This window comes from Aplysia californica, unplaced genomic scaffold, assembly GCF_000002075.1.
Source record: "Aplysia californica isolate F4 #8 unplaced genomic scaffold, AplCal3.0 scaffold00053, whole genome shotgun sequence".
Taxonomy (NCBI): Eukaryota; Metazoa; Mollusca; class Gastropoda; order Aplysiida; family Aplysiidae; genus Aplysia; species Aplysia californica.
Genome location: NW_004797323.1, coordinates 1,640,566 through 1,653,768, shown reverse-complemented (window position 1 = coordinate 1,653,768; position 13,203 = coordinate 1,640,566). Strand labels below are relative to the sequence as shown.

At 41.7% G+C, this 13,203-nt stretch overlaps 1 protein-coding gene across 3 annotated transcripts in view; it reads right to left on the bottom strand.

The window, feature by feature from the left end:
- The window catches only part of LOC101855470, a 34,026-nt gene that overhangs the window by 6,030 nt on the left and 14,793 nt on the right, over window positions 1–13,203 (bottom strand). For 2 of the 3 annotated variants that reach the window (XM_005092811.3, XM_005092812.3), the window contains exons 6-11: window positions 10,220–10,346; window positions 8,079–8,188; window positions 7,211–7,546; window positions 6,366–6,502; window positions 4,587–4,832; window positions 2,919–3,397 (exon numbers count right to left, since the gene is read on the bottom strand). In XM_005092811.3, the coding sequence (XP_005092868.1) occupies window positions 2,919–3,397; window positions 4,587–4,832; window positions 6,366–6,502; window positions 7,211–7,546; window positions 8,079–8,188; window positions 10,220–10,346 (1,435 nt within the window). The remainder of the gene's footprint in view (window positions 1–2,918; window positions 3,398–4,586; window positions 4,833–6,365; window positions 6,503–7,210; window positions 7,547–8,078; window positions 8,189–10,219; window positions 10,347–13,203) is intronic. The other variant, XM_005092813.3, reaches the window with a different exon arrangement.

The following is a 13,203-nucleotide window of genomic DNA, read 5'->3' as shown; positions in this document are numbered from 1 at the left end:
TTTTTGTCCTCTGGTGTTGCCATCACCCCCCCCCCCCCTCCCCCCGAGTACCTTTTTTTAAAAATCAATAATCCCCTCCCTTATTCCGTAGTCCTATACTTCGCAAGGCCGTTACTCCCACCAAAGACGGTCTTCGCTCACACGATGCCGCATTTATTTAAGAAGCGAATGCGCGAAGGGTCACTGATCGGTCACGATGGCGAGCCAGACAATCTAAAAATCGGACGACGCTTGTATTTTCTTTTCTTTTTTCCCCACAAGCGCAGCACAGAGACAAGTCTGAATGTTGAATAAATTTTATTTGCGCGGCAACACAGCGTTTACTCTGCATGACCTGCATTATCACAAATATTCCGTTATCAGACTACCGCTGGCAAACTTCTCGCTGGTAACGAAAGCGGAAGTAGATCTTGAACTTGATTTTCCCTATTGAGCCTCGGTGCCACATACACTTCCGCCTGCCGCCATAGCCGCCTCTTCGTGTGAAAGTGAAACATACTCTCGGACGGTGAAAAGCTGAACGAATATAATATCACAATTGCGACCGGCAAAAATGAACTTCCTGACCTTATCGGACTTGGTTTTCAAATATTCCAGTTCCGCGATACTGACACTATTTTGACAAAAGATGGGACTTGAGATAATTAGGTTTACTCGACCAAGCTGAATCTGGTATTTTTCACATTCCAGGATGCGTATTTTTTCATGAAAAGTCGTATTCGCGTATTTTCTGCCAAAAATCGTACTAAAATACGTAAAATCGTACTGGTTGGCATCTCTGATTTATGTTTTCCATCTCAGATGGAGTTCTCCTCCCAGGTCATGATGCATCAGAAATTATTGTGTTGTGACCATACCGACTACATTTTAAAAAAGATGAAAGGCAGGTTCACTGCCAACAGATAACCACATTACGCAAAGGCGATCATACAGCCCATGAGTATGGGCACTAGTCTGTCTTGGAAGTTCGAGCGCAAAACTGAAAGACAAGAGCGATAGTTGGGGAAATGAAAGGTCCACAAGATCACAGTTTGATGGAATGCAGACTGATGCTTGCTTGTAGGCCCTACCCACCTAGTGTGTGATGTAAGATCAGGTGGATGGCTCAGGTGACCGAGGAAAGCGAGGCATTGACGAGTTCACACCTTGGTGCGATCCCGTCTGGTGCAAACATTGTAACCTCTTATACTTATCGACATTTACAACGCATTCAAGAGAGTGTATGATCCATGACGCAAAGGACCGTACATTGATCCCACATTTTCGCTACTTGGTTGATCAGCTGAGCGCATCCCGGTTTCTCCTTTTAAAAAAAAACCTAAATTATGACCTGAAAAGCAGGATCTTAGCCGAATGTAGCTCCTTCAGTGCGGGATCTTAGGGGCGACTTTTATATAGTAAAAATTCTGTTTTTCCAAAACAGCGGGATCTTAGCCGAACCGGGACCATAAGCGGTGGGATCTTAGGCGGAGACTTCTGTAATACTGGTGGCTTCAACACCCGTAACACTTTTTAGAAGATAGCACCCTTTCCTCAACCTTCAAAATTTGAACAAATGTAAAATTCAATATTCCCAAGAACATGACGCAGCTGCATTTTCACTATATAGGCCTATTGAGCTAAAGAATTTATAAAACCATAGGTTCTGATCATTATCATAATAAAATACTCAAGAATTGAGCCTTTCCTTTCCCATTCCACCTTTTTAAAAATCTAAATGTTAGCTGTTCAGTGTAGTTTCAAAGCCAAAGCAATTGTAGGGGCTCCAGTAGTTGAGTGTTTAGTAAGATCCGGCTCATAATAATGTCAAGCATGTGTCGATAACATGGTCTTTTAATATTGGTAGGCAGTGACTGGGATGAGTCCTTGAGAGAGACGCAATCTTTGCTGAAAAACAAAAAAATTTGAACTGTAAATCTGTATCTCTTCCAAAGCAACTCAAAGTCGCATGTAGGCCCATCCTTCTGCGCACCTGAGGTTTTGTTTTCTGCTCCCTGCTCATAGTTTGGCCGAAGTACCTTTGCTGGTGTAGTGCGTCAGGTGTTTTGGTTTTATCTTTGTGGATTTCAGGTCTACTTTTTGCTCTCCTTATTTGTGATATCAAGATTAATTTCCATTTGTGAGGCAACGTGGTGAAATCAGGTGCTCGCCAAAATAATCAAAGTGAAGAAACCGGCATTTTTACGCTGGTTTGTGAATTTATCGAATTTTTGTTTTTCGGCTCAACAACTTTTAAGCCCATTAAAGAACACATTTCCGTGTGGATTTACTGAAAAAAGTTGAATAAAGGCACCAAAAAAAAAAGTAAATTTTCACTTTCTACGGACTTTCAAGCTAAGGAAATAAATTATCTTTGGCAGCCATTTCTCACCAAATTTTACCTCTGAAACCAGGTGACATCCACCTCCTTCATTCCAAATATCTCCACTTGTATTCAAGATAAATGGATGCTTTTCCATCTAAAGCAAGACAAGTAAACAAACTTTAAGATGATATCAATATCTCTACATGCCCAAAAATTGACGAGAGCGTGATTCCACCGCGCCGTGACACATTTATTATTCACTTTTCGTGCAAAGTATCACATCATCGGCCGATCTCAGATCTTTCTGGTGTTCTTCAATTGAAATTCCTTTACTGAGAAAGGCTGCTTTGAATCTTTATTCGCCTGCTGTTGTGATTCATGTGGATGACATGTGGGTTTTTTTGACATACTTCCTTTTAAATGGCAAACTTTTCTAATATGTGGTAGATTCAAGGTGATGCCTCTCTATGAATGTTTATCAATAATTGGATATACATCCTAAAATTCTTGTGAGTCTTAGTTTCCAAACCACTTAGTGGCATGCAAATAGTTTTGGTCATTTCAGATATTCTAATTCTGCAGGTATCTATTCAATGACCTGAGTAATACATACCTTCCTGAAGCGGAGAACTCTGTGCCTCGTCCAGACCTGCTGTTTCCTCGGCTGGGGTCTGCCCCATGAGAGCTGGAAATAGCCCCAGCCCCAGCATGGGCCCGATCTGCCTTCACACGGCCAGAGTCACTCCCACCGCCACCACCACCGCCACCGCCTCCTCCAAATGCTGGTGTCTGTCTCTGCCCTCGTTGAGGCTGTCGGCCTATGTCACCCCCGGCACTAGCCCGCTCTCTCTCCCCACGGTCTCGGCTACCACGCTCAAGTCTCTCCGGCCTGGCCTCCAGGCGGCTGGGTCTCTCCATCCGATCCCCTCGCTCTACACCTCTCTCTGGCCGATTAGCGCGGTCCATTCGGTCACCTCGTGCCATCCGGTCCCGATCCCCAGCCCGGTCAGGTCTCTCCCGATCTGCTCGGTCCCCCCGGTCCACCCTCCCTCTATCCGACGGCCAAGAGCTGCCACCGAATTCTGGGTGATGCTGGGAGAGAGACAGTTCAAGTTAGAGAAGCAAAGGAAAACATCAAGGAAAAAATAATATGTCACATTAGAAATATTGAGGACTGCTCCCTTTCTTTCAGGTCTCCTTTTGGACTTCTGCCACCATTTCTATTCATAACTGTTTTAAATACAGTCAAACGTCGACTAAGGGCTAACTTTGTAAAACAATCACCTGTACAAATGGCAATGTCCCATTTCTTCCCTTGCTTTTTTTTACATTCAAACGACATTGTGTCTAAGACAACCACATTTCTCCTCAACAACTGGTGGCCACTTTGGACAGCTTTGACTATATGTCACTTCCACAAGACTACAGCTGTGACTGATAAAAATGCTGTTGATGGACAAACTGGAACAAGTCAGATAACTGATCAAAAGAGACAAGAGGGCAAAAAAAAAATTAAATTATGACTGATGCCACTTTTACCCTCTGTACTCTTCAAATATTTCACACCTACTTACACAATATACATCAATTAAGGATCAGAGCATCATGCACCTTTCTATCAGGATAAACATGGGCTGTGACGCATACATCAAACCTGCACTTATCACTACATGGCATTGGACAGAAGGGCGAGAGCCCAGCTGTTGCTGGATCGATAACAATAAAGAAGACATCTAAAGGAGTGTCTTCATCTTTTAGCCAGATGCTACCCCAACAGCCCTTATTGAAATTAATCTAAATCACGTCAACCGGGATACCATTACAACAAAAAATATTTTTAGTAAAGTACACTCAGAACCCGGGTCATTCCCTCTGACGCAATCTAAGTAGAGACAACAATCGCGAAACCCTGAGGAACAGAAGACACCTTCCCCTCCACAAGTCCAATGAGTCAGAAGACAATTCCCACCACCTCATCCCTACACTCAGGATAACCCCTCCCAAAGAACAGGAGAACCACAGGTCCCACCAACTTTCATGACCAGAAGACAACCCCTCCCCTCCCCCACCTTCCATGATCAGAAAAAAAACAACCTTCCTCTTTCAAACGAGCAGAAAACATCCCCCCCCCCCCCAAACCTCTTACTCATAAAAAGAAGACATCTCCCTCCCTCCCCCAAACAGCGAATGAACAGAACAATGAACAGAAGGCTACCCCCCCCCCCCCCCCAACCAAGATCAGGTCAACATCCAAGCACACTGAACACAATTCACGACCTACCTGATCCATCGCACGTGGCCCTGGTCCCATGCCACCAGGCTCCCCAAAGTGTCGTGGTCCATGGCCTAGCAGCGAGGCCCGGTGGGAGGACCCAGGCATGGGGTAGGGCTCAGCTCCCCCTAATCCTCCCCGCATGGGAGCACCACCACCGCTACCACTGCCCCCTTGAGCTGTGTTGAGCATCGCAATCTGGTTCTTAATGGCTTGATTGAGCTGGTTCTGCAACTGAAGCATCTCTTTTGTCACCTGGAGACAGGAAAAATATATTCCAATTACATTAACATGAAGTAATTACCAAAGGAGCAGTAAGTATATTATATTGACTGCTGTGTAAGACTCCGTCATAAGTCACGTTTCAAAATGGTGTATAGCGGAACCTTACACTGAGCAGTCCATATATGCTCTAGTCACATCAAAACTAAACCTCATCCTAGCGATGGTAAAAGAGCGTCATCCCTTTTAAAATAAACGGCCATCTGTGAGTAAAAAAAGCTGTCTTATCAACACTAGGTATACAAAATTATGCATATTGATGAACAATTTGTGCCGCCTTTACTCACACTATGCTTCAAAGCGGTCTGTCTACTTCACATCACATAACAAAGATTTCTTGTTCCCACAAAGCTAATTTCTGACTCATACAGAATACCATTCTGACATAAATATCAACACTAAACAAAAATGTTAATATACCGATTTAAGACAAGACAGTACAGACCAACAGATAGTGAGTAGCCTTGAGAATTTCTTAAAATCTTTTTTTTTTAATGAAACCGACAGGAGAAACATGATACCCCAAAACAGTAGAATATTAAGGGGATATGTAGGTGGGAAATCGGGTCAAAAATTGAATTTTCATTGAATATTAAATTTTGATGGATTTCGATAGTTCAACCATTTCTACACGTCGTCATATGATCAGTTATACTAGTTCTCTTCCTGACATAAACTGCCCTTGAAATACGTAGGTAAAAGACTTTCCTCTCGTGTTTTAATGAAAAACAACCCATAAACTGAACTAAGTAACGTCATAATTCAAACAACACATTGCATCCTTCCCTTAGATGTTTTGTACCGCTGTTTAGCTCATTTTCCGCTTTTTGCGTTTCCGGAATCGAGCGAGGGAACAAAATATCGAGAAATTGTTAGTGAATAAGACTTTTTGGTCATTTTCTGTGATTTTCTCATTTAGCAAATTTTTTCCACAGAAATTCGCAATACTCAATTATTTGTGAACCAAATTGGATGAAACTTTGTACACAAGTCTATTATGATGTTGTGCACATTCATGCAACAGGAAATTTTGATTTGTACAGTACTTTTTAAGAAAAATGACCCTTTAAATTGTCATTACTGTGGGTACACTAAAGTGTAAAAGTCGTAAAATCTTTGAAATTGCTTTACTTGAAAATCGATGTCAAATGAATTAATATCTTAGTTAGTTTTATATCCTCACAAAATTTGAAGAAAATTGGTGTACAATTAATTGAGCAATAAACTTCTCAGTTGATGAATTTTCGTCATTTTGAGACCATTATTTGCATCTGTTGGCTAAGGACTGTAAAAAATGAGAGTTTTCAATCTTTTTTCTGAATCTCTAAACCACCAAATGTGTAATTTCAATGCTAAGCCAAGTATGAAAGGTCCCCATTTCAAGGTAGAAATATCAGCAGCATATTCCCTTAAGGGAAAAGAAAAAGTTGCATAGGGAAAGAAAATGTGGACTAAAATTAAAGACAACATTAGCACAAAAGCTGTAAGCCATAAAGCATCTCTCACCTGGCTTTCCTCCCTGTTGCCTCGCCTCCCTCGTCGCTCCATCGAGTCTCTGTCTCTGTTCCTTCTGTCTCCCTGGCGTTCGTTCAGTCGGCGTCTGCCAGGGCCTCCAGGGTAGTCTCTGTTTCCTGCCAGAGGAACTTTAAGTATGTAGATTACAAGTAGAGGTACCAAACAAAACACAGTGTGAAAATACAACGGGTTAAAATGAAAGTTTGGATGGAACATCATAAAGAAATCACTTTGTTTTTAACAATGTCATGACAAACTGGGACTTTTCAATAGAGCTCGTTTGCAACATCAGTAATATAGTTTGTCCAGTGAATTGTTGGCAAGAGTAAAAACAGCAGTTACAAACTACTAAGTCCAGTTTCATGCACCAATGAAAGCTTTCAAGTTCACACCCAGAAGCGAAAGTAAATAAAATTGGGAACACGTGTAAGTACTGAAAGTAAGTTTCAGACTCCTTACACATAGAAAAAGGTAGAAGGGAGAAGATGATTCTTCAGCATCACTTTGACACTATCTTGTTTTATCATTAGCATGCAGTGTTAAAAGAAACAAAAATTAGGCCGAAAGTGTGCTACACTGGATTTGTATCTCTTGTAAAAGAATACACCATTTTACTGACATTTTTCTTTTCTTTTTTTATACTCTGCTGGCACCAAACAAGTTTTCTACCAACAACAAAAGCAATGTGTGGTTAGGCTGCCTTGAAGTCCAGCATCCCACTCAACTAAAACATAATCAGGTCACTGACACTGATAGCACCATTTGGAACCTTTTTTTTCCAACAAGGTAAGACCAAATGAAGACATTCTAAACCACTAAATAGCGGAGTGTCCTACCTGGTCCTCTGTTCTTCATCATGTCTGGCAACAACCTCGACTCGGGGCCTCTGTTCAGAAGTGACCTACGACCTCCTGGCCGACCCATCTCCTCGACAGGTTCTTCCATCAATGGTGGGCCACGTTGACCACGCATCAGCTGACCCCTAGTCGGTTTCTTCCTCGCAAGGAGGGCTCTTTTCTTGATCTGTTGCACTCGTCTGTTTAACGGGGTCATCAGAGGACGGCGCCGAGGCAATGAGCTCTGGTTCAGACTCTCAATGGAATCAGGCGGACCAGTGTCTTTCTTTTCCGGAGGAGGCCCAAAGAACAGGGGAGGCAACTGGATTGCTTTCACTGAAGTCAAACCAAATTAAACGAGATGATCTCCTATCCTTAAAAGATGGCAAACAGATTTGCATGCAGTCTGATAGTTTCACATACATTTTTTTTAATGACCGAGGTACAAAAAAGTTTAAAATGTTGTATAAAACCCTCAAAGGGGCAAAAAATACAAAACAAAAGTGAAAGATAGAAAACTTGCACCCAAAAAATAACTACAGTACCAAAGAGAGAGCAGACCACAATTACGGTCAGTTTCTGTGAAAGATTTATCATGTCTGCAAAAAACCCAAGGATGGGGAGGATGGACAGACAAAAGCGAAGATTCTTTTTTTTTTTAAACATAACACAATAACAATCATAATTTATTGCAGGGAAAGGGAAACACAGACTTTTTAAAAAGGTAAGAGAGGGGGGAAAAAGAAGCAGGATCTATCAGTAGTGCCCTTCAACCACCAACTCCATTAGAGAACAAGACAGACCCTGCAACCAAAAAAGTAGAGACAGACTAATAGAACATTTATCAGCACAACATATAAAGACCAACCTGAATCATCGACAGTCAGTTTGACGTGCACATCATTAATTTCCAGTCGCTTGAAAGACTTGTACACAAGTAATGAAGTCACAGGAGTCTTGCATTTCACCGTGGCTTTGCTAAAACAACATATAATAATGCACTTTGAATTAATGTATTCATGGAAGCACAAGAAAAAGACCTAAAAAAGAAACAGACAGAATTTCATCTAAAACAAGCCTGATTCTGTTATTACAATTTGGACCCCAAAAAAATTATTATAAAGAGAAAACATCACAACACGGAACAGTAGAACACTTAGAAGCACATTCTGGAACATCGAGGTCCTCTTTTTTTCTCACTCTTTTCCATTTCAATTTCACCTCCAAAAACTTCCCATTGGACACAACTTAAGAAATGGGAAAGGCTGAATCCCTATCACATTCCACCAGAACAGTGTTGACTGCAACATCCTTTCTTCTTTTCCTCATCGATCCAGAAGCCAATGAGTCTGATGCAGAGCTGTAATCCATTAATGTTTGCTGGTCCATTTTCGTTGTTTATTGCTTCCTTTACAGCGTTGAACATAGACATTGAAGAAATACTTGCAACTATCAAAGCATCATATTTACCATTGCTGTCCGAGTCGTGATGACAATATTTGTCTGAGTCGTGAAAATACTGTAGTTGATCCCTTGTCAGGATAGCCAGATAGGCATGATGGATGCACCAACCAGGCAGCTTGAAAGTGTATGTGATGGAGGTATCATGCCAGTTGTGCGGCCGTAAGGAGTGGTATCATCAGAGTGGCTCAGCAACCTTGAGTGAGAAGCTCAGTGACGTGGTGGCACTGTCGTGGCGTTCTCACATGTCTCCTTGTTGTTAGTCTGCCAAACTGAGGAGACTCCAGCATCAGATTTCCCAGCATGACCTCATGTGTTCGAAGGAGAGATGAGAGATGAAGAGATGCAGATCCCATCATCAGCTTGTGATGTGTCCACAGTGATTCCATGAGAATGCAACTAGAAGATGAAGACGTTTCTATGGCGATGAGCAAAATTGCTGTATGACCTCTTAACCCTTTATCTCTTTATTCATCCCTAAAGAAGAAGCAAGGAGAAAGCCAGGGGAGAATAGATGAAAAAGCTTCCTTCTATACAAAAACAAAAATTGTGGCATTCCCGTATCAAAAGGAACTACAGATATTGGACACACACAGCTAGGGGATCCATTACTTTTCTACAATGGAATTGCATTGTAGAAGGCATGGGTATGCATGAGCAGTACAGTAAATACAAAATTTTTTTATCGCATACCTATAGTCTATAAGAACCTCTGGGTTCTATAAATGACACACATGTCAATGCATTTGTTTCGGGGCACGAGCCTTTTTCATGAATAACAATCTCCCATTCTTTCACACAACTGAGAATTGACATGGCACTGAATAATATGCAATCATTGAGTCAAGGGGATAAGCTAAGATATACCCTACAACACAACTGAAAATGTAGTGACATGAGGAGTAGGTTTAAAGACGAAGATCTATTTTCAATGAGAATAAAGGGTCCAGATGAGAAGCTGATCTTTCATTGAAAATTTCTTGAACACACAGGAGATCTTTAAAAAGACAGCCAGCAGTTAGGACAGTTCTGAAGAGATCCATTTTTGATGATTTATGACAGCTCAACATCCAGGCAATTTGCATTGTGCCAAAACTATAGATGAGCAAGGAATGAGTCTTCAGGAGGATCTGGGAGAAGCAGCAATGATTTTCTTGACGTCAATCCAGATGTGAAGGTCAGTATTCCAGGTGGTCTGCTCTGCTGTGACTACACGATGACTTCGATGAACAAAAACTGAAAGTATGACATGACATTTCCATCTCAAAGCTTGGGGTATGCATGAAGACTTACCACCATTGGGCATGGGGTTTTTCATGAGCTGGGAGGGAGTAACATGTACATATTAACAAACGTTGAGGCACGGATTGCCAACGGTTCGTTTTGAGGTCGGTGCTGACTGCACTGATGGCAGATACAGGTACAGGGTTACGACAGACATGTACAGGTGGTGCAAAGGAAACAATGTCAGCTTAAGCAGTGTAGCTCCTCAAGGCACAGTTTGGTTCAACGAGCATGAGATCGTGGCTACTCTTGCGCTTTACTCACCGTTCCTCTGGGTCATCGCTCTCTAGAATGTCAATTTCGGTCGCAAATGGGAAAAGAGCACCGATGAAGTCCTTTGTGGCCGCTTTAGGCAGTTTGTTGAGAGTGACGAGTTTCTCGATGAGCGTCCCTGAAACAAGAGGGGGAGAAAGTGCTTGCACACCCAGAGCCTGGCGAATGTGGGTTGCCAGCTAGAGCAGCACAGCCCGAGAGCAGCAAGCTCAACGTGTCGGGGAGATCTTCGTTGAGCGTCATTTGTTCTCTTTTGAAGTCGCTGGACAGAGCTTGTCAGCAATGCTTTTCTTTTATTACCCTAACATTGTTTTTTTAAAACTAGCAAAAATTTTCCGCTGCCACCACCCAGTATTTTCACAATTTCAAGCTGAACAGAGACATTGAATTTAGAAAAATAATTGGAAAGTGATCAAGACTACATTTTCATGGATATACTTTCTCTTGAGCACAATTCCTTCAATCTTGAATCATTGGTTACTTAAAATAGACAAAAAGCATTGCTGACAATCCTGAAGTCATCGTTGTGGTAAAGCTGATGTTGGTGTCAGTCAAACGCTTGCTGCTTGAGGAAAGAAAGACATGTGCTGTTAGACAACAATCATAGTTACCAGGACGACTTTGGTGACTGCTGGAACAGCAGGTATGGGGGAGATGGTGGTAGGACGATGAAGCTTTTACCAGCAGTGCTGCGGTTTACGAGCGAGTTAGCAGAGCGAGTATGGACACATGTTCTGCTGGGCACCACGCGGTGGAGAGATAGAGAGAGGGGCATAACAGCCACTGGTACAGAGCGACTGCTGCTGCACTGGAGCTATCTGAAAGAGACCACTGCAAATCCACAGGCTTCATTCACAATTGTCGGAATTGAAACAATCTGCTTCCTCACACATAAGAATTGACTGCTACCCCAGATGAGAAGGAAATACACATAACTGAGTCGACAAAATTCAGTCGACTATGTCCACTAAACTCCTTCATTCTACCGACTTAAATGCCAGGACGATTGATAAGTTCAGGTTTCAGTAAAAGAAAATTGTTTTTAATCAAAATAATGTTCACCACTGAACATTACAAATCTTTAAAAAATTATAATTCCCACAAATTTGTACACTTTTCAAACAACAACTTTGACTTTATTTTGTCGTACCGAATATCTCATTCCCAGGTAACAATTACCCCCAATGAAGTGGAAGACTAAATATAAAATAGTCTTACTTTTAATTGATTCTTCAACTGGTTACCCATATCCTTCAAGAAGACTATTTATTCCCTTCAAAAGACATTACCTCAAGAAATAAACCCTAATAGAGTGATCAATAACGCAACCCCAGTCTAGTCTTTCAGGCAAAATAACTATAACAATCAGCCACTTACAGTGCACATTTTTTAAACAAAAAAAAGAAGTATGGTACAAGCAGCCTATGACAGAGCCAAACTTGTGCAGAGGGACGTGTTTGTAGTCCTTGCTCTACAATGACCCATGGACCAGCAAAGCAAATCATTTTGACAGCTTTGAGACCTTAAGGGCACTACCTTGTAGGAGACTGACGAAGTACGTAGGGCAAGCAAACACATTATGCTTGGCAAGTCTTTATGACCAGACAGCACGTGCAGATCACCTCAGTACGTCAACTCGTCGCCTGAGCAGTCAGGCATATTATGAAAAATGCCGCTCATCCTTTAAGTTTTCAGGAACATCTGGAAAGGACTCGAATCCCTGAAACGCACACCCCATGCTGCAGAAGAGTTTCATCATATGATGGTACACCCCTGATGCAGCACAGCTCAGCTATTTCAAAACAGCCCTGAGAAGCTGCACGTCTACGATGTGTTGAAGAGCTGGACAGGGTCAAAGAGGGTTGTGGGGAATCAGGACAGAGACTGGCTCGTATGGAGATGGGTCAGTGTGACCACTGTTCTGCAGGGCAAAGAACGCCAGCCCAGACGTCTTGCAGAGCGAGCCCCCTTCGGCGAAGAGAGTTGATGGGTGAAACAGAGCTGGAGCAGCTATCGTCTGGCTGAGGAGTGACTTGAGAAAACTATAGAAACATATATATATAAGATTTACTGATAAAACCACCGTGGCCAAACAGGTTGCAAGCTAACTCACCAATAACTTAACCAAAAGACCCAAGAAAAAGAGAAATGAAAGAAATTTAAATTTAAAAAAGTAAATATCAGTCTATGCATTTGCTACAAATCGACAACAAGGTTACTACATAGGAATAAAAAAAATTCATACAGCTGGTATTCATTTTAGTGAGAGTTTTACAGCACTTGGCACACAATAAGGTCATAAAAGAGCCAAAGATTAGAGGTGTTACAAGACAGGAACAAACAAAAAAAGAGGATAGTTTGATAGGAGAGAAGGAGCAACCCACACCAGAACACCCACCAACCACCCACTCTAATGTTCAACATGAAGCAGAGAAATCAAACTGAACAAATCCACGGACACAAAGTAAATTAACAGATGAAAAGCTCAACTGATGTTATTTCTATAATAGAAACTATATTTATTCAGGCCAAATTAAGACAAAAGTTAAGTTGAAAGGAAGCAAGAAAAGACCATACAAGAGAGCCCCTCAACCGCCTGCTTCACAGCTTCCTTGCCTTAAGGCATACCTGGTATATCATAAAACTGTGTAATTTTTAGCTTCATGTCATACCATGTACGTCATAGAAGTTGGCCAAATTTGCTATTCCTTGTTGCCAGTATGACGTTATATGCACGGTACACTAATCACCTGGTTCTAATTCTTCTGTATGGAGTTTTAGCCACAAGCACTGTATGGATTCGTATTTGGGAATAAGAGATGCCCATATCGATACCAAATTTGCCAGTATTACTTTACTGCTAGATAAACAAAGATCTAGTCTTGTGGACAGCCACCCGCTTTCACAAAATGTAAACACCAAAATGACTTTAAAAAGGGGAGAAAAAAAATTACTTTTTGAAGTTATTGGAAATT